The sequence below is a fragment of the Vespula pensylvanica genome, chromosome 17 (genome assembly GCF_014466175.1).
Source record: "Vespula pensylvanica isolate Volc-1 chromosome 17, ASM1446617v1, whole genome shotgun sequence".
Taxonomy (NCBI): domain Eukaryota; kingdom Metazoa; phylum Arthropoda; class Insecta; order Hymenoptera; family Vespidae; genus Vespula; species Vespula pensylvanica.
The window spans coordinates 2,893,699-2,921,341 of record NC_057701.1 but is presented as its reverse complement, the minus strand read 5'-3'; the positions used below and the strand labels follow the sequence as shown (position 1 = coordinate 2,921,341).

Below are 27,643 nucleotides of genomic sequence, written 5' to 3'. Positions count from 1 at the left end.
TGATTTTAATAACCTTAATAAAATGACTTCGGTAGAACTTGATTTTATAAGAAACTAAAAAAATAAGAAAAGAAAAATATATATAGATATATTACTTAGGAGATATAATGAATTTAATTTAATTTAACTTTAAAATGAAAAATTCTCGATTCTAATCTAAATAAATATTCTTTTTTCGTAACGCATGACATACTTTCTTAAGTACTCATTTCAGTTTCGTGCATCTTGTTATAATGTACTCGTAGTGGCTTAAAAGGTCGTTTTGTTTGTTATTACAGGCACGCAACAAACTCTCATTCGACGTTTACCTATGTTGAAATATTACATTAGAATTATTCCGTATTTAATGCGTATTACGTGCTATGAAATGTTTAAGCGAATGTGTTATCGTTTAAATAATAGTTTGTTATAATTCGTGTATATTATAAATTGTTTGAATAATTATGAAATAATCCCGTTTAAATAATTTAAGTATCTTCGTTTGGTACGGACTTCGATGCTTACTCCTGGAAATTTGAAAGAAAACTAATTCGATAACCTTCAAAGTAAGACGAAAAAATCGTTTTGTTTATTGTTATAGCCACACAACACACTCTCGTTCGACGTTTACCTACGTTGAAATATTAAATTACAATTATTCCGTATTTAATGCGTATTACGTGCTATGAAATGTTTAAGCGAATGTGTTATCGTTTAAATAATAGTTTGTTATAATTCGTGTATATTATAAATTGTTTGAATAATTATGAAATAATCCCGTTTAAATAATTTTTCGTTTGGTACGGAGCTTCGATGCTTACTCCTCGAAATGCGCAAGGAAACTGATTTGATAACTCAAAGTTAGACAAAAGGTTGTGTTGTTTATTATTATAGGAACACAACGAACTCTCGTTCGCTATTTACATCTTCGATCTTGTATTATATATGTATATATAGGTTTATATTACAACTCACAATTGTTGCTATAACCAGTGATGTAAATAATAACAAGCGTCCGGGAGACTTTAATAGTAATCGATGGACTAGTCAGTCTTCTACCAGATTCCGACTTGTAAACGTGACAGCTTTCTTCTTTCGTACAGGGTAATTTAAATAATTTATACTTTCGATTATTTTATATTTATTTAAACAATATAAGACATGATTAATCGTAATAATTAATCATAATAATTATTAGTGACAAGGTATTATTTTAGGTAACTTCACATTATTTACTATTATTCTCTCTGATTATAAAAAAAAAAAAAAAATAACAAATTGAAAATGTACTTTGTTATTTAAAAGTATTATTAGTAGTTTATAAATCATGATTAGTTATAAGATACATTCAAATATTTTCACAATAAGGAACATGTAATTATATGGGGTTTTACTAATATATATTTAGCTTTCGATCATTTCATTGAAATGACTTATTTTAATAGATACGTCCACTTTACCATTTCTTGTAAAATTGTTCAATGAATTTTATATAGGTTAGTGGTATATTTCGTTTGATACAACCCTGGTTAGCAATGTTTCTGGAAAATAACAGTAGGAGGCACTTCAATACATTACCACCATTGGTCACGATACAAAATTTAGTTTATGGGGAAATTTGATATTCTGATTTATTTATTTTAAATAATAATTATAATGTTTTATCATTATTAGTAATCATTTATTAAGAAAAGTTTCTTAATTAATTATTACTGAAAACTATCATTTTTTATTTTTAGTAATAATCAAAATTTGTAACATTTGTAATGTGAGTTTAGAAAAGTGTTTGCGTCCATTCTTGTTATAGCCACAGGTTCAAACGCAACTGTCAGAAGAGCGGGATTCAGTAAATTTGTTTAGTTGGACCGTAATACTCAGTTTCTTCTTTATTGGTTTTATTTAAAATAGTTCTGCATAATTTGTTAAAATGTCTCATAATGTCTCCAAATCTAGTCCACATGGATTTTGCGATGCAATATTTTCTATGTCACCAATAAAATTCGACAAAGAAAACAAGTCTCCAGCAAAAGAAGTGTAAGTCAATTGTTGTTATCATTTTTATCAATGAAGAGTATAATTTTATTTATTTCAAATTATTCTTATTTATTATTCTTATATATTTATAAGTTTTATGATTGTTTTAAATGTCCGTATGTCTAATTTGTACAATAGTATTATTATCTATTGTATTTAAAAATTGTATGTTATAGATCAAGAGCATCACACCGTAATATATTTGCTGAATCACCTACAATAAAAAATCAAAATAAAACAAAACAATTATTATATAAGAAACATAAGTTATATACAAGAAATGAGATTTCTCAATTTCTTGATCCATTAAAGAGATCATCTAACGTTGATGATAAACATTCTAGATCTACAAATACATTACAAAACAATGATTCTTTCATATCCGGTAATATAGTGAAAACTCCATTAAAAGCAGAATCAGTATCCAGATTATCTGATAATAAAGCTGTTTCTGGATATTTATATACACCAAAGCAGCATAGAACGTGTTTAACTCCACGTAATACGAAGATGAATATATTACCTACTTCTAAGACTCCTACAAAAAGATATTTCAGTGATCACAATCTATCACAAGCGACCCCTGATTGTTTTAGTAAAGTACAACTTGAAACACCTAGTATTAAATTTAATGATATTGGTATCGATGAAGCTATTGAAGGTGAAAATAGTAATTTAACAGTGGGTATACGTGTGAGACCTTTGAATTTAAAGTAAGTCAGTTTATTTAATTTTCGTAGTTTCCTTTATTTTCATATTTCCTTGTATAGTAATTTCATAGAATAATGAAAATAATATATCTCTTACTATTTTGTGGATAATATGTTAATATTATTATTATTACAGAGAATTAAGTGAGATGAAAATTGCTTCAGTTATAAATATTGATGGTCAAAACATTAGTGTAGATTGTGAAACATCACTACATAGATTTACATATGATCATTGTTTTGCTTCTTACTCTGATTCGTCAATGCCTAAACATGCTAGTCAAGAAGTTATTTTTAATACTATGGTACTACCATTAGTGCAAAATGCATTCGAAGGTTACAACGTATGCCTGTTTGCATATGGTCAAACAGGATCTGGTAAAAGTTATAGCATGATGGGTATTGAATCTTCTCAAGAAAATTCTGTAGGTCTTGATAAAGAGGCTGGTATCATACCACGATTTTGCCAAGAAATATTTACACAAATACCCAGTAATAAAAATTTTAAGACAACAGTAGAGATAAGTTATTTTGAAATTTACAACGAAAAGATACATGATCTTCTAGCAAGTGCTAGCAATGGAGATAAAAGGACAGCTCTTAAAGTTAGAGAACATCCAGTTTTTGGACCTTATATTGTAGATTTAAGTCAGCATTGTATAAAAAATTATAAAGACTTACAGGTACTTGTATGAAATTTTATAGCAATAGATATAAAATTCCTAATCAAAAACGTATGTATATCAAAGCTTAATAACACTTTGAAATTTGTAAAATGTTATATTCCTTTTAGATTTGGTTGAAAGTAGGTAATTCTCAGAGAGCAACAGCAGCAACTGGTATGAATGAAAAAAGTTCACGATCGCATAGTATTTTCAGTATTATATTAACTCAAACACAATTGAATGATTTGAAATGTGCATCCACTGATGCAAGTCGTCGTAGTAAAATAAATTTAGTTGACCTAGCAGGTAGTGAAAGATTAAGTCAAACCTGTGCCAGTGGAAATAGATTAAGGGTATGTGTATGTATATATATATGTGTGTTAAAGTGATCAAACATTTACAATTTATTATACTATTTTTCTTATCAGGAAGGTGTATCTATTAATAAATCTCTTCTTACCTTGGGGAAGGTGATCGCATCACTTGCAGAAAGTACAAACAATCGCAAACGAGGTTTTGTTCCATACCGTGAATCCGTTCTAACATGGCTACTAAAAGTGAGTAAATTTTCTAATTCTTATCCATAAAAAGGTTCCATTACTTTCATGGAAAAATGAATATCAACTCATTGATTATCTTAATCCATTATAATGCCATGTAATTGAAATCATTTATACATATATATGTATGTATGTATATCTGATTTTCTAAGTCTTATTTCATTTTATTGCCACAAAATAAATAAAATAATTATTACTTTAATATATAAACAAAATAACTCTTATTTGGTTTTTCATTATTTGTTAAGTATAATTTATATTTATTAAATATTATAATTATATTAATATAAATAATACTATAAGTTTCACTTTACATAACTTTTTTTAGACAAAAATTGAAGTTATAAAGGGCTAAAAAAGATAATCGTGTTTTGATTTCATTTACTTCATCGACTTTATCATATATTTCTTAAGAACGTATCTACTAAGCTGACGATATTAACAACACATCGTGGACGTCAGTTTAGCGTTAGTCAACATCGACTGACAATAAGACGAATGATGGGTACGTGAGCGGACTCACGTAAGTTCGTTCGAATCTTTTACGTACTTTCTCGTTTGTTGCCTTGCCTTAATGGGTCCACAGATGGTCCACTATCATCATGCATATGCATATACATATACATACACATATATATAGAAATGTTTTTCAAATCGATATGATAAGAAACAAAATTATTTTTTATCTTTGCCTGGGTATATATGCCATTGTCTATAAAAATATAGATAGATTATATTTCAATATTTTTAATGATAAACATCATTATATCGATAATATCCCAATATTATCAGAAAGTCTGAAAACCATCATAATAATCATATTGTGCTTCATTCGAATATTATATTGAATATCGAAAGAACTGTAAATGGAAACACGTGTCATACGATACGTTCGTCCTTGAGCTATGCTTTGTGTATAAATATAACCTTAAACTCAAAATTTATAAAAAAAATTTTCAGAATTTATAACAATCAATATACAAATGAAATAACCTTAAATGTTTGAATAACATGTTTAATATTTATTATTTATTTATATATATTTATTACAATATATATATAGAAATATATATATATATAATTCATTAAATCGCAAATACAACATGCATATTGTGTATTATGAGTTTTATATAATTACATCATTAAAAAATTTATTTTTTATATAATAATAACGATGTTAAATGCGAAAAATTAGATATTTTTCTTTCTTCTTTCACAAAATGTGAACTACAAATATTTATATAAAACTTTTGGGGGAATACATAAAAAATTTGGATATTTTTCCTAATTTCCTTACAAATAGAAGTTTAATGGAATATTTCAAAATGGCCACAAGATACTATAATATATATAATTGTAGAAAAATTATTAGTTATTTTAAATTCGTTATTATTGTCGAGAATAGTAATCAGATGATTGTAATTGTTATGATTCATCGAAAAAGGGACGAAACTTTACATATTTGTACTGATCATTACTCATTCAGTCTTGTATAGTATTCTACATCAAATATTATAGTTAGGAGAAATTTGAAGTTTCGTTTCGAATACTTTAATGATAACAAAAAAGTTAAACTTGGCACAAAATGATTGCTTCTATATTTGTATAGAATATTAACATGATCATGTTAACTGATATAACTAATTTATATGAATGAATGTGTGTATGTATGCGCGTATGTATGTGTATAGCTGAATAAGCTAGTTGACAATGCAAGAGTAAGATAATGTGAAAATGACAAGGTTATGTAATCTTATATTTTAAATTTACGATAAGATAAAGAGACAAAAGTTTGCAAATGAAAAAATAATACGCTTTTTTTTATCTACATATATGATTAACTTTCTTTCTCTTTCTTTCTTCTTTTTTTTGCGAAGAAAAAATCTTAATACGAACATAATGGACGGCACAAATACCTTAAGGAGTTTCACTCTTGTGTTATGCATTTATTTGCAAGCTTTTCTTTCGTTTCGTATAACCTCTGATCGTTTCCAGTGAACGATACATTACTGTCATGGGTTTTATCAGTTAATTCTTTTTTTTCATTCGTTATCGTTTTATTTTCCTCTTCCTCGATTTCTTCAATTTCTTCATGAATTTCTTGACAAGAACTTCTTCGTGATTTTTCCCTTATATAAAGAGCGAGACTTCGTCGTTTGTTTTCACGACACAAATGACAGTTTTTCGTAATCTGTTTTCTTTGTTGATAATATTCCTGTGATGGTTTTTGTTGGAGACGTTGACTTTTCGATGATTGTTCTAAAAAAGAAAGGGGAAAAAAAAAGAAAATAACTAAAATAAAAAAGATTAAAATAGAAGTTATTTATCTTCGTGATATATTTAATAACAGACTTCTGTACCGCTTCTACTACGAGAATTAGCGAGAAAACCGGTTTTTTGATATCTATCTGTAAAATAGCATTAGGTTAGAGTGCATGATCTCTCTACGTAGAAACTAGATTATATTATACATTGAATATATATATATATATATATATATATATATATATATATATATATTGATCAATTTTCAATACGATTTTCATTATCGTGAAATTTCGGATGATATTATCCGTCGGTAAATTACCATCGTATATGACCTTATCAACCTTATCATAGGAGGAAGAATAATAATTGGTTTTTTAAACTAGGAAAAAAGGTTAAAAATTGAAATTTTGATGAGTTTATGACATGTTTATAAATTAACGAATGTAGGACATTTTTTTTTCCTATAAAACTGTTTTAATTAGTTTCATGATAATAGTGTTGCATTAAGTTGAAATAATAGATGTGCATGCGTGCATGTATGGTGTATGTGCATATATATATACATATATATATATACACATTATGTCGAGGACAACCAATTTTGTTTTTCTGTTGAGAGATCTATTTTTAGAACGCATAACAGTCTCCACTTTGCATATAACAGAATCCTCTCGTCGAACGGTCCATGCATACCTTTTTATTGCACATTCTTATTTTTTTATTTCGTCGTAATAGATCATTCCTATTTTTACATATTTTTGTTTATAAAAATTTCTTGTTTTTTCTTAATCATTGTATTGCAACAAAAAATTAGATCAGAAAACTATATTTATGAAACTTTCAACTCTATTTCTAGGTTAGAATTGCTTGTAATTAACACTTCCTGTTCTTTCCATAACAATTGCATTTGATTGATACACAAAAAATCAACTATGAAACATTTCATCGATATTCTCTGATATTTGAATATAAAACGTCGGATCTTTTAATTCGTCTATAATATGTTAAAGTACTCATTAAATGTTATACAAAGCAATTACATATATGTTACCAAGTAATCTTGGCAATGAACAATGTAGTGACTTAATAAGAATATTCAGCTTCTTTTTAACGTCAACTAATTGATAACAGTAATGATGAATAAATAATACTTCACGTGGTTAAAAAAAAAAAAAAAAAAGAAAAATGTAAATATTTTGCAGTTATTTACGCATAATGATTAGTGTATATGGTGTATTAACGATGATGGATACATTACCCATCGATTACGTAATTTAGAAATTTATTTTAAACTGAGCATATAGATGTATTGAAGAAAAAAAAGAAAAAGGTGTGAAACAAGTGTCCTATCAGATAATATTGTATAACAAAGATACGAAAGAAGTTACTCTCTTGGTAAATTATATGCAAATCAATAAAACGTTAAAACGAATCTTATCAACACACAATTTATAACTTTTAAATTACGTATCTTTATTTTCTAATCTATCAGTATACATTCCATTAGATAAAAAGAAAAGATTTCTACGTAGATATTATTCTCGAAAAGAAAGATGTATGTGTGGGTGGGGGAATGTATATATGTATATATAAATAATGAAATTAAGCAATTGCAAGTGCAATTGTACGACGATGAATCGGTGACAAACACGAGCGCAATGTACCTTCGGTAAACAGGCCATCCAGAAATAGATTACGACGTGTATTACTATATGAAAAAGTACGGTAGTACGCACGATCAGTCACGTGACCCCTTCTCGGTAAACGGGTAAAGGAAAAAGATATAGAGAGTAGCATGAAATAGTGAGAGAAAGAGAGAGAGGGAAAAAGAGAAAATGAATGAGTGAGAGAGAGAGAGAGAGAGAGAGAGAGAGAGAGAGAGAGAGAGAGAGAGAGAGAGAATGAGTGACAGAGATAAAGAAAATGAGTAAGAGAGGTAGAATGAAGGTAAGACGCAAAAATGAAAGGTCAGCATAATATTAGATCGTAATAGTTTCTCATTTTCGTTGATTATGCAATATTTTGATCATATTCGACCAACTGAACGCAAATAACTCTTTTGATATTATTTTTAGAAGCATTGTACATATCTAATTGTATGTGTTCGAAATTTTGCGCGTAATCCTTTATTAATTTGGAAATCATGCGTTTTATGGAATTTAGATAAGACTAATGATGTGATGAAAAAATTTATTATTATTATTATTATTATTATTATTATTATTATTATTATTATTATTATTATTATAAATGCACATAATGCAAATAACAATTAAACTAATAACAGATCACAGAGTTGAATATTATTTAAGTATTGATAGACTAATATGACAAAAGATCATGTGTATTAATGGAATTTAATTTTAATTAATTAATCGTAATTAAATAATAATAGTAATAATAATAATAATAATAATAATAATAATAATAATAATAACAACAACAACAACAACAATAATAATAATAATAGTAGTAGTAGTAGTAGTAGTAGTAGTAGTAGTAGTAGTAGTAGTAGTAGTAGTAATAGTAGGCACGAAAATGATTGCATTTACTCGAGAAAAAGTACTTATTTTATGAAGTCATAACTTTCCAATATTCTGAAAGAGAAAATAGATTGATCGTTTTCTCACTTTACTTTTGTTTTTTTCTCGTTTAATATTCCCATATTTATATAATTAAGTTTTGAATGCATGAAAAGACAAGATAATAAAAACAAAAACAAGGACAACAACAATAATACTACTGATGATAATAGTAAATGATAAAAATATTTTAAAGAAAAAAATATTGTTAACTTTCTTGGTTTATTTTATATATATATATTTTTTTGATCATCTAGGACATGTAAGATATATAATTCGTCATTTATTCAGCCGTCTATCTTTTTATATAATAATAACCGAATTAATTTCATTTATTTTCTACTTCGTGTTAAAAAAAAATGCGGTTATCTTGAAAACTTCTGTTATTTATTATTTTATCATTTTTATCTTTAACAAGTCTTATCGGTTAGTAATTCTATTTTGTTTTTTTCGTTATTTGTTTTGCATTTTATTTTTTATCCTTCTTTTTCTTATTTTTCAAAAATACTTTTTTGAGTGCATGTTACTTTATTATCTATATTAAACCAATAAACAATAACTGAAGTGTTGCGATTTCGTTTTCAAGTTTCGATTGGAACGATATCGATTAGAGATAACCAATTGTTATGTATTATTAATACTACTCGTTTATCTTTCAAGAATGCCAATAGATAAATATTACTATTTATTGCGTTAGAATGTTAAAATTTTTTTATTAGTATTTTAAATCAATAATTATTATTATCAATAGTAATTATAATAAAATAATCAGTATGTACTATAAGTACTTATTTTTACACCAATTAATACAAAAGTTTTTAATATATTAATTAAAATATTTCTAAATATAATAATTTATCAGTATTTTAAATAATACTTTAAGTAACACATTTAAGTAACACAGATGCAACCCTGACACTTAATTATTTATACTGATAACTTATATTACGTACTGATATTTTACTATAAACACTTACCATATTTGCATAATAAAAATACTGAGCAAATAAATAGAAAATAAAATAGATAAAATATATCAGATGAACATTAAAAAATTTAAATATCAATATGGAAATCTTGATACTTCTTTTTTGTTATTTCTTTTTGACACGTTACATCTACTTCGTTCGGAAATTATATGTCATTGTTCTAGAATAGACATATTGGAATGTATAAATATCACGTTTGAAATAATACAATAGCTTTTAGAAAAGGAAAACGATATCTCGTTGTAGGGGATAATAAAAAATAAAAGAAATGTAAGGAAAAAAGATTTGAGTGATACAAACGAAAGAGAAAGAGAATTTATAAGACAAATGATATTATTGTTTTTGCAGTAATCCTATCAATGGCAACATTATCTTTTCTATGTTTTTTTTATTTAATCTAATTAATAATACGATTATTGTAATGGAAATTTATCTATCGGAACGGAAAATGCAATAGTATATATTGTACAATATATTATATAACATGATAATACATACAGGATATACCATTCTAAAAAACATAATACATATAGTATTTACTGTATACTATATTTACTGTATACTAGTATTTACTATACTACATACTATACTATATTGTATATACATATATATTATATGAGAGGGTAATTTGAAAAACTTATAGATATTTTTTCTTTTTCCTTTTTAACATATAAATTTCATTCTTAAAGTGAAACATTATAAAGTGAAAAATATAATATTTATATGTGTATGTTTAGTATATACAAATTACTATTATTTAGACAGTATAATATTAATATTATATATACATACTACAATTATATATATATATATATATATATATATATATATATATTGTAGAGTAACGATTTAGTAAATATTATGTTTTATAGTTATATGTATGTATATGTATATATATCTTTTTTGATAGTTCATCTATTTCACTATCTTAATCACTATTTAATATTTGTACATATGTATATATATATGTATATATGTATGTATACATGTTTGCTTTGGCTAATTAATGACATTCGATCGTCACGCAATACGATTATCTATGTATATTATTTTCCAAATGCAGTTAAGATATCATGCGATAATAGACAAACGCATGTATAAATGGATTGGAAATAGATGTCAACGTGCCAAAGTAAACGGTAATTTTGATTACATTTTATGATTCATCTGACTATCATTGTATTTTTATTGATTTATCAGAAAAAAATTATTTCTTACGATAATGATGGAAAGACATGGTTTATCACAAATTCGATAATAGATTAAAAAGTCCGCATAATTCAAATTATTTTATGTGATAATTATTATATATACATACCATGACCAAAATAATTCTTGTTCCAAGGTTGCTCGTAATCTTGATATAATGGGCTTCTAAACGATCCGTAGGTTAATACTTCAGGAATATAGACGAGATCCATTGTTATTATTTCTACGGAAAATTTATATATTTGTTGCTAGTCTTTTTTTTCTGTTTTTGTTTGAGTTTTCTTTTGAAAATCTTCAAAGTAGAAGTTAGTTCATCATGTACAATTCTATTCTATTCTTTTTTTATTTTTTAAAAGCCGAGTTTCGCAAACATCGGAGTTTCGTTCTCTCTCTTTCTCTATTCTATTATTACAATTAGCTCGTAATAATTAGCATAGTAAACTCAATGACATATTTCTTACTGATATTAACTCAAGGATATCGTTACGAAGTTAACAACTTCTTTTATTCTCTCTCTCTCTCTCTCTCTTTTATTCTTCTTTTAAAAATATATCTTCTATCCTTTTGTTTTGTCTATTAGACCAGCCAAGACAGTTTTGTGAGATTTTTCAATTCGTACAATAATTATTTTCTATGTATATTTTCTTTTATATTTATATCGTATTTGATATTTTCGAATAACGATGATGTTTTTTTGATTGGAGTTACAACAATATGTTACTATGTTGCAATAGTTGAATAGTAAACAACGTAGGTAAGAACGTAGTTTCGATGATCACGAGAAACGCAAGATCTCCTCGAACGTCTTGTTTTAAACTGGCGGACCTCGTTGACGGCACGTATGTTTAGCCTATCGATCTCTCTATCTCTCTCTGTCTGTCTCTCCCTCTCTTTTTCTCTCTCGTTTCTCTATAGTTTTCCTCCCACCACTTCACTTTCCTATAACTTCCCTCTCACTCTTCTTAGCATCGTGTCTCCTTGTCCTTGATGATTTACCCCTTCCATTCATACGGGTGGTACCCGTACACTTGAAACGTCGTTTTCTCTCTCAATGTCTACCTTTATAAACTTTGTAATTTTCTTTTCTTTTTTTTTTTATCGATGTCACTATCTACTTATATTTTTCTTTCTTTAATCGTTTCCCCTTTCTTCTTCTTTAATCGTTTTCGCATACGTTTTTATTTCTTAAATCGAGTCAATCGAATTTCATAGTTTTCATTTTTTTTCATACAAATTTTTAATTTAATTCGAGACAAATGTTCTGTTTGTTTTTAATTTTTTTACATTCTTCAAACAGTTTTTTGTCTTAATAATTTTTGTATACTATCCTTTTTTCTTTTTTCTTTTTTTTTTTTAAGATCAATTGAATCGCAATAATTTTAATTTTTAGTTTTAATAACACATTTCAAAGTTAATTCGAGATATTTTTTTTTTCACATATATTCCTGCACAAATATTTTTACTTTTTGAAATATAAAATAGTTTGAAATATATATAGTTAATATGATATAATGCAAGAAAGATAAAGTTTACATCAGAAATTGTCCTTGAATTAGTTTTCTTCATTCTTTTTTTATGACGTTTTTGCATTATCGTCTGGTGAACCATAACTAATGAAAAAAAAATAGAACGAAGTCGTTATTTACATGATAGTTTTTTTTTGTTAGAATGAGCAATGCTAATGGTATGGACCAATTCTTTCTTTCTTCGTTGACTAATCTACGTAAACAAATGATTGTACTTTCGTTTGAAGAAAAGAAAAAAAAAGGAAAAAAAAAAAAAACCAATTATGTTTGTTAAAGAAGAATGGCGATATTAATCTTTTACAGAAAAATACAAGATGTCTTGTTATCAACTTAATCCTACATCCACTGATTATAAAAAGTTATCTTCGAAGATAATAATGAAAAAGAGAAAGGAAGTTTATTATCTTTTCTTACGTACTTACGATAATAAAATATTTTTATTATCGGTTCATCAGCTAAATTATTTGCCAAAAGTAACGATTTCTCTCTGTTGATATTTTATGGTATAAAATATAATAAAATAAAATATATTTTTTTATAGTAATACTTTACGATCTATTGTAATTTTATAAGCTATCTGCTTAAAGTATGTGCCCTTCGAAGCTGTTTAGAAAATGAAGATAGAGAAAGCTTGAAGAAAGAGAAAATAAAAGTGAATATAAATTAAAAAAATTTAATTTAAAATATATTGAAATATTCTAATCTTTTATAGGAAAGTCTGGGTGGAAATTCTCGAACGGCAATGTTAGGTACAGTTTCACCAGCTAACATCCATCTCGAAGAAACCTTAGCAACCCTTCGATATGCATGCCAAGCACGAGCTATCGTTAATCGCATTCGAATTAATGAAGATCCACATGACAGATTAATTCGGTAAGTTATGGAAATATTATTCATTAGAAGATTCTTTTCGTTATATATTTTATGTGTATTGTTACACGGCTTATATCGATTAGATTGATAATATTATACCTAACTTTTTCAGCGAATTGAAGGCGGAAGTCTTACGATTACGAGGAGTTCGTGAAGGATATGAAAGACAACTTGGAGTTTGTCCACGTAAGCTGGTTGATAGCATAGAATCAAACGTAAAAGACAGTAAGGAGATTGAACGAAAGCAAGAAGAAATTAACAGGTTAAAAGAACAATTGAAAAAAACAGAGGAACAACTTGCTGCCACTCAAAAGTAAGTTTATCTTAAAATTCATTAAACAAAAAATTATATATATATATCATCTTGGCAAATATAATTATTACATTATCATAATTATTATATAATTACATATTTGAATAATATTTCTGTCGATGCTATAAAATAATTGTTTCGAATTTATCCAATCGATCGCCATAAATTTGGGGACGAATACTTCCATTTTTAATTCAAATAGGCCATTCGTGAGAAGAGTTGTCATATTTATTATTATCTTAATATATAATTCTTCAATAGAAATTTCGAAAATTGGTATAAATTTTCCGAGTCGAATTTTTATATATCGTATACTTATATATTGTCGAACCGAATGTAAACTTTAATAGTCAGCGAATTTCGATTGCAGGAGCAGCTTGGAAAAATTACAGGAAACCGAAGAAAGAAAGAATTCCGAGCTAAAATATTTACGACGTTGTGGAATAGCAGTTGAAATTGATTTACGTGAGAAGGATAAACAACCATGTTTGATAAATCTCACTGCTGATCCTATGTTATCCGGTACACTGTTGTATTTAATTCCGCCTGGTTTGGTACGCATTGGAAAACATTCAGAGAACTCAGAAACCTTTAAAAAAGTACCATTGGATATCGTTTTGGATGGGCCACTCGTTAGAAAATTGCACTGGTTAGTCGTTCATTTCAAGGGACGTTTCCTTCAACAATCGAGACGTTCTTCTTCATCTCTTTTTGAAGCCAGTTGATCCACAACTTCCAGAGATACTACTCCTCGCTTTTTTTGCATTTTGCATTTTGCTTTTGAATATTACACTCTCCTCGATTTCCTCTGCCGATGCTTCTCGTTTTAACCTTCACGTAATCATGTCCTTTCATTGGGTATAGGCGTGTTTCTCTTTTTATCATATCTTATTAATGCATGATTATACATTGGTTACATCACTGACTTGTTTCTACAATTATCGATTCTGCATTACCGATTCGAATAACGAATGCTAAAGGAAGATCTCTAATGTTGATAAAAGGAATATCTAACAAGTATTATTTTTGTTAATATACTTTAATTTGCATCACAGGTTTTTCTTCTTCGATACGTTTTTGATTTATAGAAGATTACTGGGCTTTAAGTGACTTACTAATCATTATAATTGTATTCATTTGATTACAGATCGATAATATTGATTACTAATCGATGTTTTTTCTTTTTAATAGTACTATAGAAAATAAGAATGGTAAGCTTATGTTGTTGCCAGAAATGGATGGTGATACCTTTGTGAATGGTCAGGTAATTTGAAACAATAATAATTACGTTTGCATGTAACATCTTATATGTAACAAGCAAGCCAAAATCATGCATATTATATTATTAACAGGTGGTGAGTGGCAAAGTACATCTGAAACATGGCGATCGACTTGTCATAGGTGGCAATCATTACTTCAAAGTTTCAAATCCACATGATGAGACTGGAAACATACAAATTTCTTCTCAAGCTATAGATTTTGAATTTGCACATCAAGAAATACTTAAAATACAAGAAGAAAAGTAAGTTCTTTGCTAACAAAATAAAATTCAGTTTATTAATATAATTATTATTATTAAAATGTTTTTCTAATGATCAGATTAAGAGCAGAACTCGAGGAATCAAAACAGAAAGCCATAAAGGAATTAGAAAATGCAAAACGAGAAGTTGAGCTACAACTTGGCTCCCAAAAGTCTACTTATGAACGTAAAATCGAGGTTCTTGGTAGTACGTTGGAAGAACAAAAATTAGCATTGGAAGAAATAAATCGTCGTAAACAGGAATTCGAATTAGAAAAGGAGATACTCGCTAGTGAAATAGAAACGAATAATAGAATCAGAAAGATTCAACAAGTGGAAACTAAACCAAACGTGTCACCGTACAAGTCAAATTTTCTTCAAGAATTAGAAAGTATATTGAACGAAACGACTGCAGATTTTGAAAGTGCCCTCAAAATCAAAACCAGCGCTGAAACTATAAAAGCTGGTGGTATTAGTTTACACGAGATGCAAATACTCGTTAGAGAAGCAACTGAACGATGTAGAGAAGTTGGCATAAATTATGTATGTATCAAAAATTAGATTATTTCAACTTTAGAAGTGTCCCTTACTTTTTATATTTCACAACAAAATAACTAAAGATCTTGATATTTTTAATATATTTATCTTATTTCATAGTTATTGAATCAGATAAAATGAAAGTTATTAGAGAAAATCTTAAGAACATTGAATATTCTCACAACAAAAGAAGTTCGATAATCTTGAGTTGTAAATTCTAACGATCATAACAGATTTGATTCATTAATATTCTTTGTATTTTAGGAATTTAATCAACAGCAGACTCTAATTGATAAGAATCTGAAACCTGTGATTCGTGTTCGAGATAAAGATCGTAAAAGGGAAACATTGTGGGAACCAATGCGATTTTTAGATTGGGTTCATCAATTGCGTGATTATGATATAGAAAATTCGTTGAAAGAGTTACAGAATTCAGAAAATGATTGGATACCTTTCGAAGATACCGAAACGTTCGATGATTCTTTAAATAATAGTAGAATTTCTATAAATTTAACACCTGTGAAGAAACATTTGAATGAAAGTTTTCAACAGTTATCTATAGATACGTCGATGCACGATTCAACGATGCAAGAAGAAATATCCGAATCTCAACAGCGCAAAAACGTAAGTATTTATCTCATGCAAATTGAACGCGCGACACAATCTTTAAGTAAATTATGCCAACAATGTGAAAGTTCTGAGATCAACAACACAATTAGCGATTCTTTAGATAGAGTACAAAATATTATTGTTGATATAAGAAGTATGTTGCTCGTTAAAAATTTAAAGGATAGTAAGAATGAGAGTGTAAGTTCAAATGGATCTATTAATAATACTGTAATCGAAAAAACTGATTGTACAAATTCCGTGCAATTGGTGGATAATAATCTTCCTAAAGAAGATATCAAGTTAAATGCTTCTCCAGTCAAATCGAATTTACGCAGTAATACTACTGCACATTCTAAAATCGGAAATATTCCAAAATCCGTTCGATTTACGGATAAAATTCAACATCATCTAACTTAATATTTAAAAGGAAATGTTCAATAATATCAATATTTCTTTCTTTGCCTATTATGGCTGAAAATAATGAAGTAAGAATATAAAACCTGTGATATATTATTCACTAAATGAGTTTTATAAAATTATTGAAGGTTTAAAAATAAAATCACTGTTGTGTCCAATGCACAACAAAAAGCTTTTTTTTTTTTTTTTTCTTGAAAATAAATTTGTCATATTGTTATTAGGATCTCTCAACCTCATTCATTCTTGCCATTTCTATTTTTATCTTCTTGACAAGACTTATTACTATTTTATTGTGTTATATTTGGTTATATTCTTAATCTCATTGATAACTAAAAATTTTATTTAAATTTATATGTAATATTGACTGTTAAGAACAAAATACTGCCAATGTATAAATATTTAGAAACATATCTTAAGATTAATTCATATGTAATTAGATTAAATAATTATTTACATAAGCATGATTGGTATCAATATATTATTAAGATATAATGATATATAATTCGTGTTGTAACTTTTTTAAAACTATATTTTTTAATACAATCTTTTTATAATAATTATTTACACGCCAACGTGATTTTACTTTTCTATCTGAATTAATTAAAAAAAATAATACTTGAAAGAGAGAAAGATAGTATATGTAAGAGCAGTATTTTTTATCTATCTACTTCATTTTTATATCTTATCTTTGTGTGTTTTAAAAAAGTTCAACAATCAAATGTGAAGATTCAGATAGTATGATTTTAAATAATATATTTTCACACAAAATTTTTGTATATTGTATACTTGTAATGAACTTAGTATAATAATAAAAAAAAAAAAGAGAAAAAAAAGAAAGAAAGAATATAGATTATATCAGTATTATAATAGTACAGCAAATTTATTAAATTAATCAAAGTAATCTTCAATATCAATATCAGGATCAAGTATATCTTCGCCATATGGAGTCAAGTCTATCTGATTGAGAACAAGGTTTTCACACATTTCTTCTAGATTAGTATCTCCTATAAGCACCGCTCCTTGCAATCTTCCATTTTCCAATATAAGTTTTATATATTCTTCTTTTCTTGTTACTCGAAGTAATATCTCATAATTTTTATCTAACTTTTGACCATTGTATAAACCTATCAAAACAACTTTGTAATCAAAAAATTTAGTAACATGAGTGAAAAGTTCAAAACAAAAATCTTGCATGTAATCTTCTTTTTTTAGACTCGAAGTCATAGACTTTGCAGCATAAATTCCCATTTGATGTGCTTGTGTCCAAAGTCTCATCTGAAACCAATGTTTTGCTATCTCCCATCTTGCAGTACATACATCTCCTGCTGCATAAACATCCTTTTCTGAAGTTTCCAATTTCCAATCGACGCATAAACCTTCATCTTCTCCTTTTTCAAGGTTTTCTAAACCCATTAAGTTTGAATTTGGTACAACACCAGTTGCAGATACGATAAAATCACAACCAATAATTTTACCGTTTGTTAGTTTTACATATACAGGCCATTTCTCGATATCGCTACATTCTGTAATTTCTTCTTTTGTAAGAATTTCATTTACTTCGCATTCATATTCAATCTGGACTTTTCTACAGATTGATGAAGTACCTTTTATAATAAAATTATTATGCCAATCTGGGCCAAGAGCAGGCCCTCCTTCCTTAGATGGTCCAGTAGTAGTATATCTCATTCTTCGAATAGGTTTAATGTCAGTATTTTCTGATTTATCTGTATTATAAACATCTTGTAAAAAGAATTCTGCTGCACCTGGATCGATAAATGTTGCAGATATGTGCTTATCTTTTATCACCCAGACTACTTCAACATTTTTTACTTCATGCACAAGTTCAGTTGCAATACCTCCATTTCCAACAACTACAATTTTTCTAGCATTTTGAATCTTTTGAGAAAATTGAATCACAGATTCAGTGTCTCGTATACCTATGATAAATTTATTATTTTCTGCTATAAGTTTTGGTCTACCACCATTACAAAGACATAATTTTGTATACTTTATTAATCTTCCAGTTTGAGTTTTTATACATTTCTTATTAACATCTATATTTATTACAGTGTCATGTATAACTTGTAATGAAGCATACTTTTCAGTAAGTGTTTTTGCATTTTTCTCCTCAATGTCAAATTGCATTACTGTTTTACCCAATGGAATAATATTTGTTACTGTTTTAATTAGTGGACTTGCAGTAATTAATACAGTACTTTCCTCTGGTGCAAGAAAACTTACACCTTCTGCACAAGACACACCTGCTATACCACCACCTACTATAGCAAAAGTGCAGTCTATGATTTCATCAGCCATTTTTATTTTATATCAATTATATTAACTTATAAAATGTATCCTTCTCAATATAGATGCAATATCTTTTATAATATTCATCAACTATTTAATATTTTTTAAACAATTATATTTGTTTTTGTTCGCTATACCACTCTGAATAATCGTATTCCCTAAGTGGTACATCAAGCGTTAAAGTACCATAATCTTTAGCTTTAATCACAGCTATAAGAAGTTCTTTGTATTTTTTTTGACAAATGCCAGTTTTGCTAAAAAACATTTGTTATGATTTAAAGCTATTTAAATTTTAATTATAAAACTAACATTTTGAATACGACTTACCTGTAATGTAGTATTTCACCTGTATATTTAGAAATGAATTGTTCTAACAATTTAACATTTCTATGATCCAAGATTAAATATTCATCTCTGCATATCGGACAAGGACTACCACAACTTATTATACCTGCTCTCTATAAATAACAACAATTAATTAGTTTAAATACCATATGAATATATATACTATGATAAGCAAAATAGATAATTTATTAAATATGTACTATGCATGTTTTTCTTGTTTTTCTAGGAGGAAATTGTCCTTTATGATTTCTTCTATATTTTGTCCATACAGGATCATCCCCATAAGTTTGTTTATAAGCTAAAATATTAGACATGAAAGAAATTTTCTTTCAAAATCTTGTAAATATATAAATATTATCCTAATCTTTATATATTTTGTATGTCTACTTTCAATTGGATATCATTTCATAGATTTTGCTTACCACTGCTTAACATGTATTCAATACTAGTTTCAACAGGAATAATTTGTCTTCTATCTTTAGAAGGATCTATTGTATTTTCTTTATTATTTTCAGTATCATTATTTTCCTCTTGATAGCACGTGTGTGAAGAAGAGATCAATCTTCTAGGTACTTTCTAAAAACAATCGGATTCAAAACTAAAAGAAAAATCAATTGTCAATGGTGAAGATTAATCTCTTACTCTTTTGGTTAATGTAGATTGCAACGATGTTCTGGTTAAACCTAATACCCTAATGAGCAATGACATGTTGTTATATTCTAATAATGATTTATTAATTAAATACGCAATAGGTTAAAAGATTTCAATTTTTAGAATTGTCCTTAAAATTATTAAGAAATCAAGAGGTACGTATTGATTAAGAAAATTAAGATAAGTATATGTCGCGCTCTCTAGTGGCTAAATTTGGCACTATAATTAAATCTACGCTATCTAGCGTGCAAAGTTTGAACTATATTAGTCTATATATAAAGGTTACGGTCTGTGTACAATTATTAGAAAACGAACATTCGAAGGGTCTGGGTGTACTTGTCGTAATTGTCAATAAAGTCATAAACATGTGGGAAAAGAATTAAATTCTTTTATAATGTATTTTTGGTTTTGAATTGATCAGTGTAAATCATTGTTATTATTTTATATGTTAAATAAAAGATAAGAAACATGGTAGACACAAAAATAATTGCAAACGAGGAACAAAATTGTCAGGAGAGTAAAGTTCGTGCAAATAGTTCTGGTACAACAACTTCGACACCGTCTTCTTTATCTGATTATATGACAGGAGAAGCAGATGATAGTTCTGACAGCAAAGGCAGTATACCTTTCAACTTAAAATCTGTGGAACCTTTGGTTTCATTGTCTAAGGTTTAGTATACATTTATACTTTTTATAAATTTTTGTTTTGTTTATATATATATCTATTCCTTATATTCTCATTCTTGCGTATGATAGGCAACATCTGATGAAGATTTACAAAGAATGGTAGAGAAATGTAAACAGATGGTGTTAGAAAGTGCAGAATGTTCAGACGAAAGAAAATGGCTTGTAAGGCGTTTAATTGAATTACGTTTACGAGTTCAAGAGTTGCGAGAAACATCAGATCAGAATCTTCTTGAAACTCATGTAATTCTTGGTCATCATTTGGTTCCTCAGAAGTATCATATAACTTCTTCTGGACCGGTATATTGCGATCATTGTAGTGGCACCATTTGGATGATGCTGCAGTCTTGGTATATGTGTAGTGGTAAATTCAAATAATGTATTATTGATTAGTAAATATTTATAGGTGATATTAATATTGTATGTAATAGATTGTAGGTTCTGTGTTCATTGGAAATGTTTAAATAATATATGTCGTGTGTGTGTACATGTCATTGCTAGCGAAGCTGGTGGTTATACTTATACTAAAGACATTTGTCCAGAAAGAGGATTATCTAGTCAAGGATATCGCTGTGCAGAGTGCAAGATACGAATAACGTTTAGTAAGTAATTTTTTATATTAAATTGAAAAAGTAAAATAAAATGTTATTAATTTATTAAAATAAGGGTAATAATATTATTGCTATATAAGAAAACATATTGTTAGTAAATGCATGTTATTTAACTGTATTTGTATATTACTTCTTACAAGCATTCCCAAAAGGATTGTCATTATCTTGTTTTGGTAGCCCTTTTAAAAGTTCAGGTAACCATATAGCCAGTATTTATTCTGTGAAGATAGATTAGTACTAATCTCTTCTAGAATATAACAGTACTTAGATTTATTACCTACGTATTACATGTAATTGTATATCTTCTCTCTTTTTTTTCTAAAATATTTAATAATCATAAACACATACAGAATCAGCATGGGTAGAGCCAAGACTATGCGACTATAGTGGTTTATATTACTGTCAGAGATGTCATTGGAATACAACTATGGTAATACCTGCAAGAGTTATTAGAAATTGGGATATGGAACCAAGGCTTGTTTGTCGTGCTGCAGCTCAATTATTGGCACTCCTTGAAGATCGTCCATTTTTACTACTGGAAGAATTAAATCCAAAATTGTTTACATTAGTCCCAGATTTGTCCTTAGTAAAAGTAAGATATTTAAAATTTTATGACACAATGAAAGAAGTAATAAACTTGAATAATAGTAATAAATTCTGATAAAATAATAATTCTATATAGAGAATGAGAGAAGAAATACAGATGATGAAGCGTTATTTGGTAATCTGCCCAGAAGCTAATACACAAGGATTACCATGGAAAGTTGGATTGCGTACACATATAATTGAAAATCATGGAAATTATTCGATAAAAGATCTCATTGATCTACAAAGTGGTGCTTTACTTGAAGAAATTCGTATTGCTTATGATATTATGCATGTTCATATTACTGAACAATGTGAATTATGTAAAGCTAGGTAAATTTTTAATTGTTTTTATTAGAGATTATGAGTTTAATAACAGTTAGATTATAAGTTAATATTCATATCTGCGTATATAGTATATTATGTGTTATATAGTATATAATATAATGTATAATATATTTAGAGGTCATTTGTGTGAAGTGTGTGGGAATAATGAAGTTATATATCCCTGGGATGCCTGTGCAATTAGTTGCCAACAATGTCTAGCTGTGTATCATCGTGCCTGTTGGTCTAAACGAAATCATTCTTGTTCACGATGTGTACGGCTTGAAAAACGTCGAGCTTTAGAAGAAGGAGAACCTTCAAATATTAAGAACCTTTCTAAAAATGAATCACCTGAACATCATACAGTTAAAAATTCGCTTGAGTGAATAAATGTTATTTGAAAAAATTTATGAATAATTTTCGTATATTTGTTATGTTGGAGAAAATGAAAAAAAAAGAAGAAGAAGAAGAAAAGAGTTATGTGTGTAGTCACCATTCATTGTAAGTTGCAACATAATTATAAGATGTTACAATTTGTGATATATAATTTTAAATGACTGTTTCGTAATTGTGAATATAATAAATTATACCTTGTTAATATATATATTTTTATATTTTAGTCTATATAAGTGCAATTTGATTAAATGTTAATCAGTATTTATTGAAATAAATTGTGATTATATGGTAGACGAGATATACAGAAACGTTTTGTAAGAGCTATTTTTAGAAATTATCGTAAGTAGACAATAAGACGAATATTTTTTATATTTTTTCAAAATATCGCGTAATTTTGAAATTTATTAATCGAGAACAAGGCTGTCACTAGTGATCTTTAAATAGTTAATGACATGTCATTATTTATGAAATATAGAAACATCTGCACAATAAATACAAATGCGCAATAAATAGGAATGTTCAGTAAACAAAGAGAACTTGACTTTATAAGACATTGATAAATTGCAGTTATGTTTGTCAAAGTTAAGTTATTTAATAGTCCTACATGCAAAGGTTATTTTTCAAGGTTTTTCATTTCAAAAAGTCTTTTATTTTGTTTTTGTTATAAGTTGTGGTTGCAATACGAGAATAAGACTAATGAGAAAAATAAAAAAAGAAAAAAAAAAAAAAAAGAAATCAGATATTCTTTTGAATAACGTTATTACAAAACAGATTCGTATCAAAATATTTTATACAATCTGATTCATTCAATTAATTGGAAATTAATAAGATACTTCGAATTGTTACGTAAAATCTATATATAGTTGTATTTATCTCGTTTTTACCTTCAACATAATGAACATTTCCTGTATTAAGTACATATAAAATAGCTCAGTGTGTATAAACTATTTATTAGAATATATGTTTAAGAATGGATTATAGAAAATTAATTGACAGATCTGTCTGTAGCTTATGTAAAAGAATAGATCGTTAAAAATCTTTGTATTATTTCTGTATTTATTTAAATATTTGTACAGTTGTTATCAGACTATAATTAATTTCTGATGATATAGCCAGTTGCTGGAATAAAATGATGCTGAATTTCTTCTAGACGAGCAGTCTTTGTCCAACTTGGTGAACGCTACGGACTTTTCACCGAAGCGGTAAGTCGATTAAAATCTACGTTGATGTAATTTTGTTATATTTGATCAATCGTTTCAAAAATTATTAATATTTAATAATATTTAATAATTTAATAAATATCCATAATTTTTAATTATAATAAATATGTTAGAATTCAATTCTTTTATTATAGAAATTTTTTTTATCGAGCAGAAAAAAAAATTAAAGAACGTAATTTTATTATATGTTCGAATTTCAAATATTATCTATTTTACGCATATCACGTATTACGGATCAGCAAAAAATAATTTTATGTATGTTTTGTTAATGGAAACCTATATTTTTTATTGCAGCAGTTAATACAATTTTTTATGCTTTACATAAAAGTATTAATATATTTATGCGTTAAACTTACACGTTAAGAAGTTATCCTAGCTAATAGTTTTTTGAATTATTTCGGTCTCTTGGCAATTGTTCTCAAGTACTTTCGTTCCAATGCTTGTAAACATAAACCAGCTACTAATATTAATGTAAGATTAAGATTTTCATTAGTAAGTATTCATTTGCTGTATGCGATAGTATAGTTTGAGTATTTGTTATAACGTAAGTGTAAACGTAAGATCTAAATAATTCAGAAAATTTTTAGCTAAAAATTTAACTTGAAAGTAAAATTTTGCACTAAACATTTTGTAATTTTTATATTTTATTTATTTATTTTTACTCAATTTGTAATTTTTCCAATTATCAATTAATTTTCTTAAAGAAGTGTTCCTTTGCGAGCTTATAAAAACATAAGTGTTCGATGTATAATACAATTGTGGTGAAAGTATTATATCGTAGGAAGTTCTATGAAACATCTGACATTTTCTACGTTTATTACTAAGAATATTGGCTAATAGACATTGTTGTTCGATTCAAAAAGAAACGATTCATATTGCGAAAGATTCATTCTCATTTTTCATGAAGGAACATTCAACGTAAACATCAGAGATTTCTATGATTATTTATTTGTATATGAAATCTATTTGAATTTCGATCGATTTGAATTTCGATTAATAAATTTTGTTCTATTTGAATCTTGATCACTAGATCCCAGTCTATTTGAATATCGATCTACAGATCTCAATTTATTTGAAAAAGAAAATTACAAAATGAGTAAATTAACAAGAGATAGTAAGACCTTTTTAATTAAAGAAATAAACGATTTATATTAAATCATTTACAGAAATATAAATTGCATTTTAAAACGAAAAATGTTGTACACACGTCCCCTTCTATTAATAATTTTGATCTTAACGATCGAGCAAAGTAGAGGGATAAATGTTGGGTCAATCTTTGGCTTCGGCCGAGATCTTGACAATAATGAAAATAATGATGAAAACAATAATGAAGACAATGCAGTATCTACGAAGATTTCTACGGTCGAACAATTTCTTAAAACACTATTAATACCGGTAGAAGCTTTGGGAAATGCAAAAGAAGCTGTTGGAAAAGGTGTAAATCAAATAATATCGAAACTTCCAGGGAAACTTAAAAATCCAATTAAAGATGATTTTAATAGTACCAAGCTAAAATACGGTCAAGTTTTGAATTTAGTTTCGGATAGGTTCAAAGCTATATATCCAGGTAATATAATTAAAAAATAAATTATATATATACATATGTAAATATTTTATTTATATATAATTCATTTATTTAATTTCGCAACAAGAAAATTTTGTATATTTTCTAAAAATGATAAAATAATATGAAAAAAAAGAGAGAAAGAAAGTTAAAATATTTTGTAAGCATAAATTTTAATAACAAATCAATATATATCGATTAAATACTCAATCAATATATTATATACGTTTCTACATTAATTATACAAGTATATCATATATATGAAATGAGTGATTAATACGATTGCTTAAATGAATATATTATAATAATAATTTTATATAATTTAATATTAATAAATAATATATATTAAGAATTTATATTAAGAAATTGTACGAATGTGTTCGTACAGAGATGATAACAAGAGCGAAGATAAAAGAAAGTTCAAAATGATTTAACATTACAGATATCGACAATATACACACACACATACGCATATATATACTTATTTTTATTGAGCTCGTTAAATGACTCGTATTTAATTAAAAGTTATACGTATAATAGCAAATAAAGATAAACTACTATATTCATCAAGAAACGTAATCGAACATACATCAATTTCTTGTTTTTTTTATTTATTTTTCTTTCATATATCTTCGGTAAATAAATCGAAAATAATTTTGTTCAATGTTGAAAATAGTATTATCTATATTTATTAATAAATTATGAGTTTCTAATTTGCAGAATGCAAGATAAAAGATTACTTCGTCAAGGTTACATTAAATATGCTAATATACATATGTATATATTTATTTATTTACTTTTATGTCCTTTTGGGATATATACTAATCTCATATAATTCATCTCATAATTGCTTAAATATTTCTTTCCTCCAATATTTTATATCCTCTCTCTCTCTCTCTCTCTTTCTCCCCCTCCCTCCCTCCTCTACATACTTGTATTATTTTTACATTACGATAAAAGAACAAGATATGTTAAAGAAAAGATGGAGAATTGAGTAAAAAATCTTGCAAAACCAAGTTCAATTTTTAAGACATTAAATTGAAATAAATAAATAAATACGTAATTATTATATTCTACTTATACTAATCCTTACTTTCATATTTTTTTATTTTACTTGTAATTATAATATAATTTTCATTATAATTATATATATATATCAAATATACCAATATATTTTAAATAATTATATAACATCAAAAAAATAATAAATATTAGAAATTAATTTTGAAATTATTATAGGTACCCATTGGTGTGGAGATGGTGATATAGCAAAGAACGAAGATGACCTTGGTTTCTTTGCAAGTACTGATGCTTGTTGTAGAGCTCATGATATGTGTTTCAATAATATAAATTCAGGCGAAGAAAAGTACCGCCTTCTAAACAATGGAATTTTTACGAGGTTGTGTAAATCATTCGTTATCTTTTTTTTTATGTATATTGTTGCAATTTTTAATCTCGCTCGTGAGATATGTCTTATGTAAGTTGTTTTTTTAAATGCATATGCAAATTTGTTTCAGATAGCAAAGACAATCGTGTTAATCGCATAATTTTGATAAATAAAGAGAAGAAAATACTAACATTTTTTTTCTTCTTTGATATCTTTTCTGTCGAAAGGATATTTAAACGGAAAAGTATAAACAAAATCTTTTTGTTTTCTTCACAGATCACATTGTTCATGCGACTCTGCCTTTTACAATTGTTTAAAAAATGCTGATTCAATTGTTGCCACAAAAATTGGGTTCACTTATTTCGACGTTTTGAGTCCACAATGTTTTAACGAAGATTATCCTATTATAAAGTGCAACAAGTATTCTAGGTATGCATAAATTTAATTTTTTGATATTATCTTAATATTTTTCTTATTATAAATTTATTATATTATTATATTTATCATAAAAGAAAAATTTCTGTTTTTTTTTTTTTTTTTTTAGTCCTCTTCAACATAAATGCATTGAATATAGTCAAGATACGAATGAAGAAAAGAAATACCAGTGGTTTGATAATCCAACTTTTTAAATTTAAGTGTTATATTTTTATTTAAAATCGTAAAAAATATGCTATAATAAACACATAAATTTGTTGTGATAATGTAGTAAATTGTAGTAATATTGTAATAATGTAGTCAATGGTAATAATATTTTAATGATTGAATGAAAATAGTAGTAA

The 27,643-nt window shown here is 26.9% G+C and overlaps 5 protein-coding genes across 6 annotated transcripts; 2 read left to right on the top strand and 3 right to left on the bottom strand.

Moving 5' to 3' along the window:
- The first annotated feature begins 1,218 nt into the window (after positions 1–1,218).
- Positions 1,219–23,386, top strand: LOC122635077 (kinesin-like protein KIF14). The gene is made up of 19 exons (XM_043824860.1): positions 1,219–2,013; positions 2,190–2,726; positions 2,860–3,406; positions 3,517–3,741; positions 3,817–3,945; positions 13,235–13,395; positions 13,508–13,708; positions 14,079–14,357; positions 14,900–14,972; positions 15,061–15,230; positions 15,308–15,770; positions 16,029–16,575; positions 20,617–20,762; positions 20,850–21,141; positions 21,209–21,379; positions 21,529–21,582; positions 21,739–21,980; positions 22,071–22,306; positions 22,437–23,386. Exons 1-19 carry the CDS (start codon positions 1,907–1,909, stop codon positions 22,681–22,683), a joined length of 4,827 nt encoding a protein of 1,608 aa, XP_043680795.1. The 5' UTR covers positions 1,219–1,906; the 3' UTR covers positions 22,684–23,386.
- LOC122635074 lies at positions 4,324–12,029 on the bottom strand. Its single transcript, XM_043824857.1, has 2 exons — positions 11,106–12,029; positions 4,324–6,207 (listed from the first exon to the last, which is right to left on the bottom strand). Exons 1-2 carry the CDS (start codon positions 11,206–11,208, stop codon positions 5,876–5,878), a joined length of 435 nt encoding a protein of 144 aa, XP_043680792.1. The 5' UTR covers positions 11,209–12,029; the 3' UTR covers positions 4,324–5,875.
- On the bottom strand, positions 17,652–19,106 carry LOC122635064 (pyridine nucleotide-disulfide oxidoreductase domain-containing protein 1). Its single transcript, XM_043824836.1, has one exon. It carries the CDS (start codon positions 19,104–19,106, stop codon positions 17,679–17,681), a length of 1,428 nt encoding a protein of 475 aa, XP_043680771.1. The 3' UTR covers positions 17,652–17,678.
- LOC122635072 (28S ribosomal protein S18b, mitochondrial) lies at positions 19,210–20,209 on the bottom strand. The gene is made up of 5 exons (XM_043824854.1): positions 20,085–20,209; positions 19,865–20,018; positions 19,643–19,740; positions 19,425–19,555; positions 19,210–19,351 (listed from the first exon to the last, which is right to left on the bottom strand). The coding sequence occupies exons 1-5, from the start codon at positions 20,148–20,150 to the stop codon at positions 19,210–19,212; spliced, it is 591 nt and encodes a 196-aa protein (XP_043680789.1). The 5' UTR covers positions 20,151–20,209.
- LOC122635069 lies at positions 22,684–27,634 on the top strand. Of its 2 annotated transcripts, none has more exons than XM_043824850.1 (6): positions 22,684–22,798; positions 23,844–23,895; positions 25,080–25,480; positions 26,717–26,876; positions 27,141–27,293; positions 27,409–27,634. In XM_043824850.1, exons 1-6 carry the CDS (start codon positions 22,777–22,779, stop codon positions 27,491–27,493), a joined length of 873 nt encoding a protein of 290 aa, XP_043680785.1. In that variant the 5' UTR covers positions 22,684–22,776; the 3' UTR covers positions 27,494–27,634. The 2 variants fall into 2 exon arrangements, with proteins under 2 accessions (XP_043680785.1, XP_043680784.1); XM_043824849.1 differs by lacking the exon at positions 22,684–22,798 and adding an exon at positions 23,248–23,305.
- The last annotated feature ends 9 nt before the right edge of the window (positions 27,635–27,643 follow it).

Excerpts from the sequence above, each read along its gene's own strand:
- LOC122635072 (XM_043824854.1), bottom strand. The coding sequence starts at position 20,150 with ATGTCATTGCTCATTAGGGTATTAGGTTTAACCAGAACATCGTTGCAA. Across the intron at positions 20,019-20,084 it reads AATCTACATTAACCAAAAGA|AAAGTACCTAGAAGATTGAT; the intron begins GTAAGAGATTAA and ends GATTGTTTTTAG. Across the intron at positions 19,352-19,424 it reads GGTGAAATACTACATTACAG|CAAAACTGGCATTTGTCAAA; the intron begins GTAAGTCGTATT and ends AATGTTTTTTAG.
- LOC122635077 (XM_043824860.1), top strand. The coding sequence starts at position 1,907 with ATGTCTCATAATGTCTCCAAATCTAGTCCACATGGATTTTGCGATGCA. Across the intron at positions 13,396-13,507 it reads CCACATGACAGATTAATTCG|CGAATTGAAGGCGGAAGTCT; the intron begins GTAAGTTATGGA and ends TAACTTTTTCAG. Across the intron at positions 15,771-16,028 it reads GAGAAGTTGGCATAAATTAT|GAATTTAATCAACAGCAGAC; the intron begins GTATGTATCAAA and ends TTTGTATTTTAG.
- LOC122635074 (XM_043824857.1), bottom strand. The coding sequence starts at position 11,208 with ATGGATCTCGTCTATATTCCTGAAGTATTAACCTACGGATCGTTTAGA. Across the intron at positions 6,208-11,105 it reads CAAGAATTATTTTGGTCATG|AACAATCATCGAAAAGTCAA; the intron begins GTATGTATATAT and ends TTTCTTTTTTAG.
- LOC122635069 (XM_043824849.1), top strand. The coding sequence starts at position 23,263 with ATGTTTGTCAAAGTTAAGTTATTTAATAGTCCTACATGCAAAG. Across the intron at positions 23,306-23,843 it reads TAATAGTCCTACATGCAAAG|ACGAGCAGTCTTTGTCCAAC; the intron begins GTTATTTTTCAA and ends AATTTCTTCTAG. Across the intron at positions 26,877-27,140 it reads AACAATGGAATTTTTACGAG|ATCACATTGTTCATGCGACT; the intron begins GTTGTGTAAATC and ends TTTTCTTCACAG.
- LOC122635064 (XM_043824836.1), bottom strand. The coding sequence starts at position 19,106 with ATGGCTGATGAAATCATAGACTGCACTTTTGCTATAGTAGGTGGTGGT.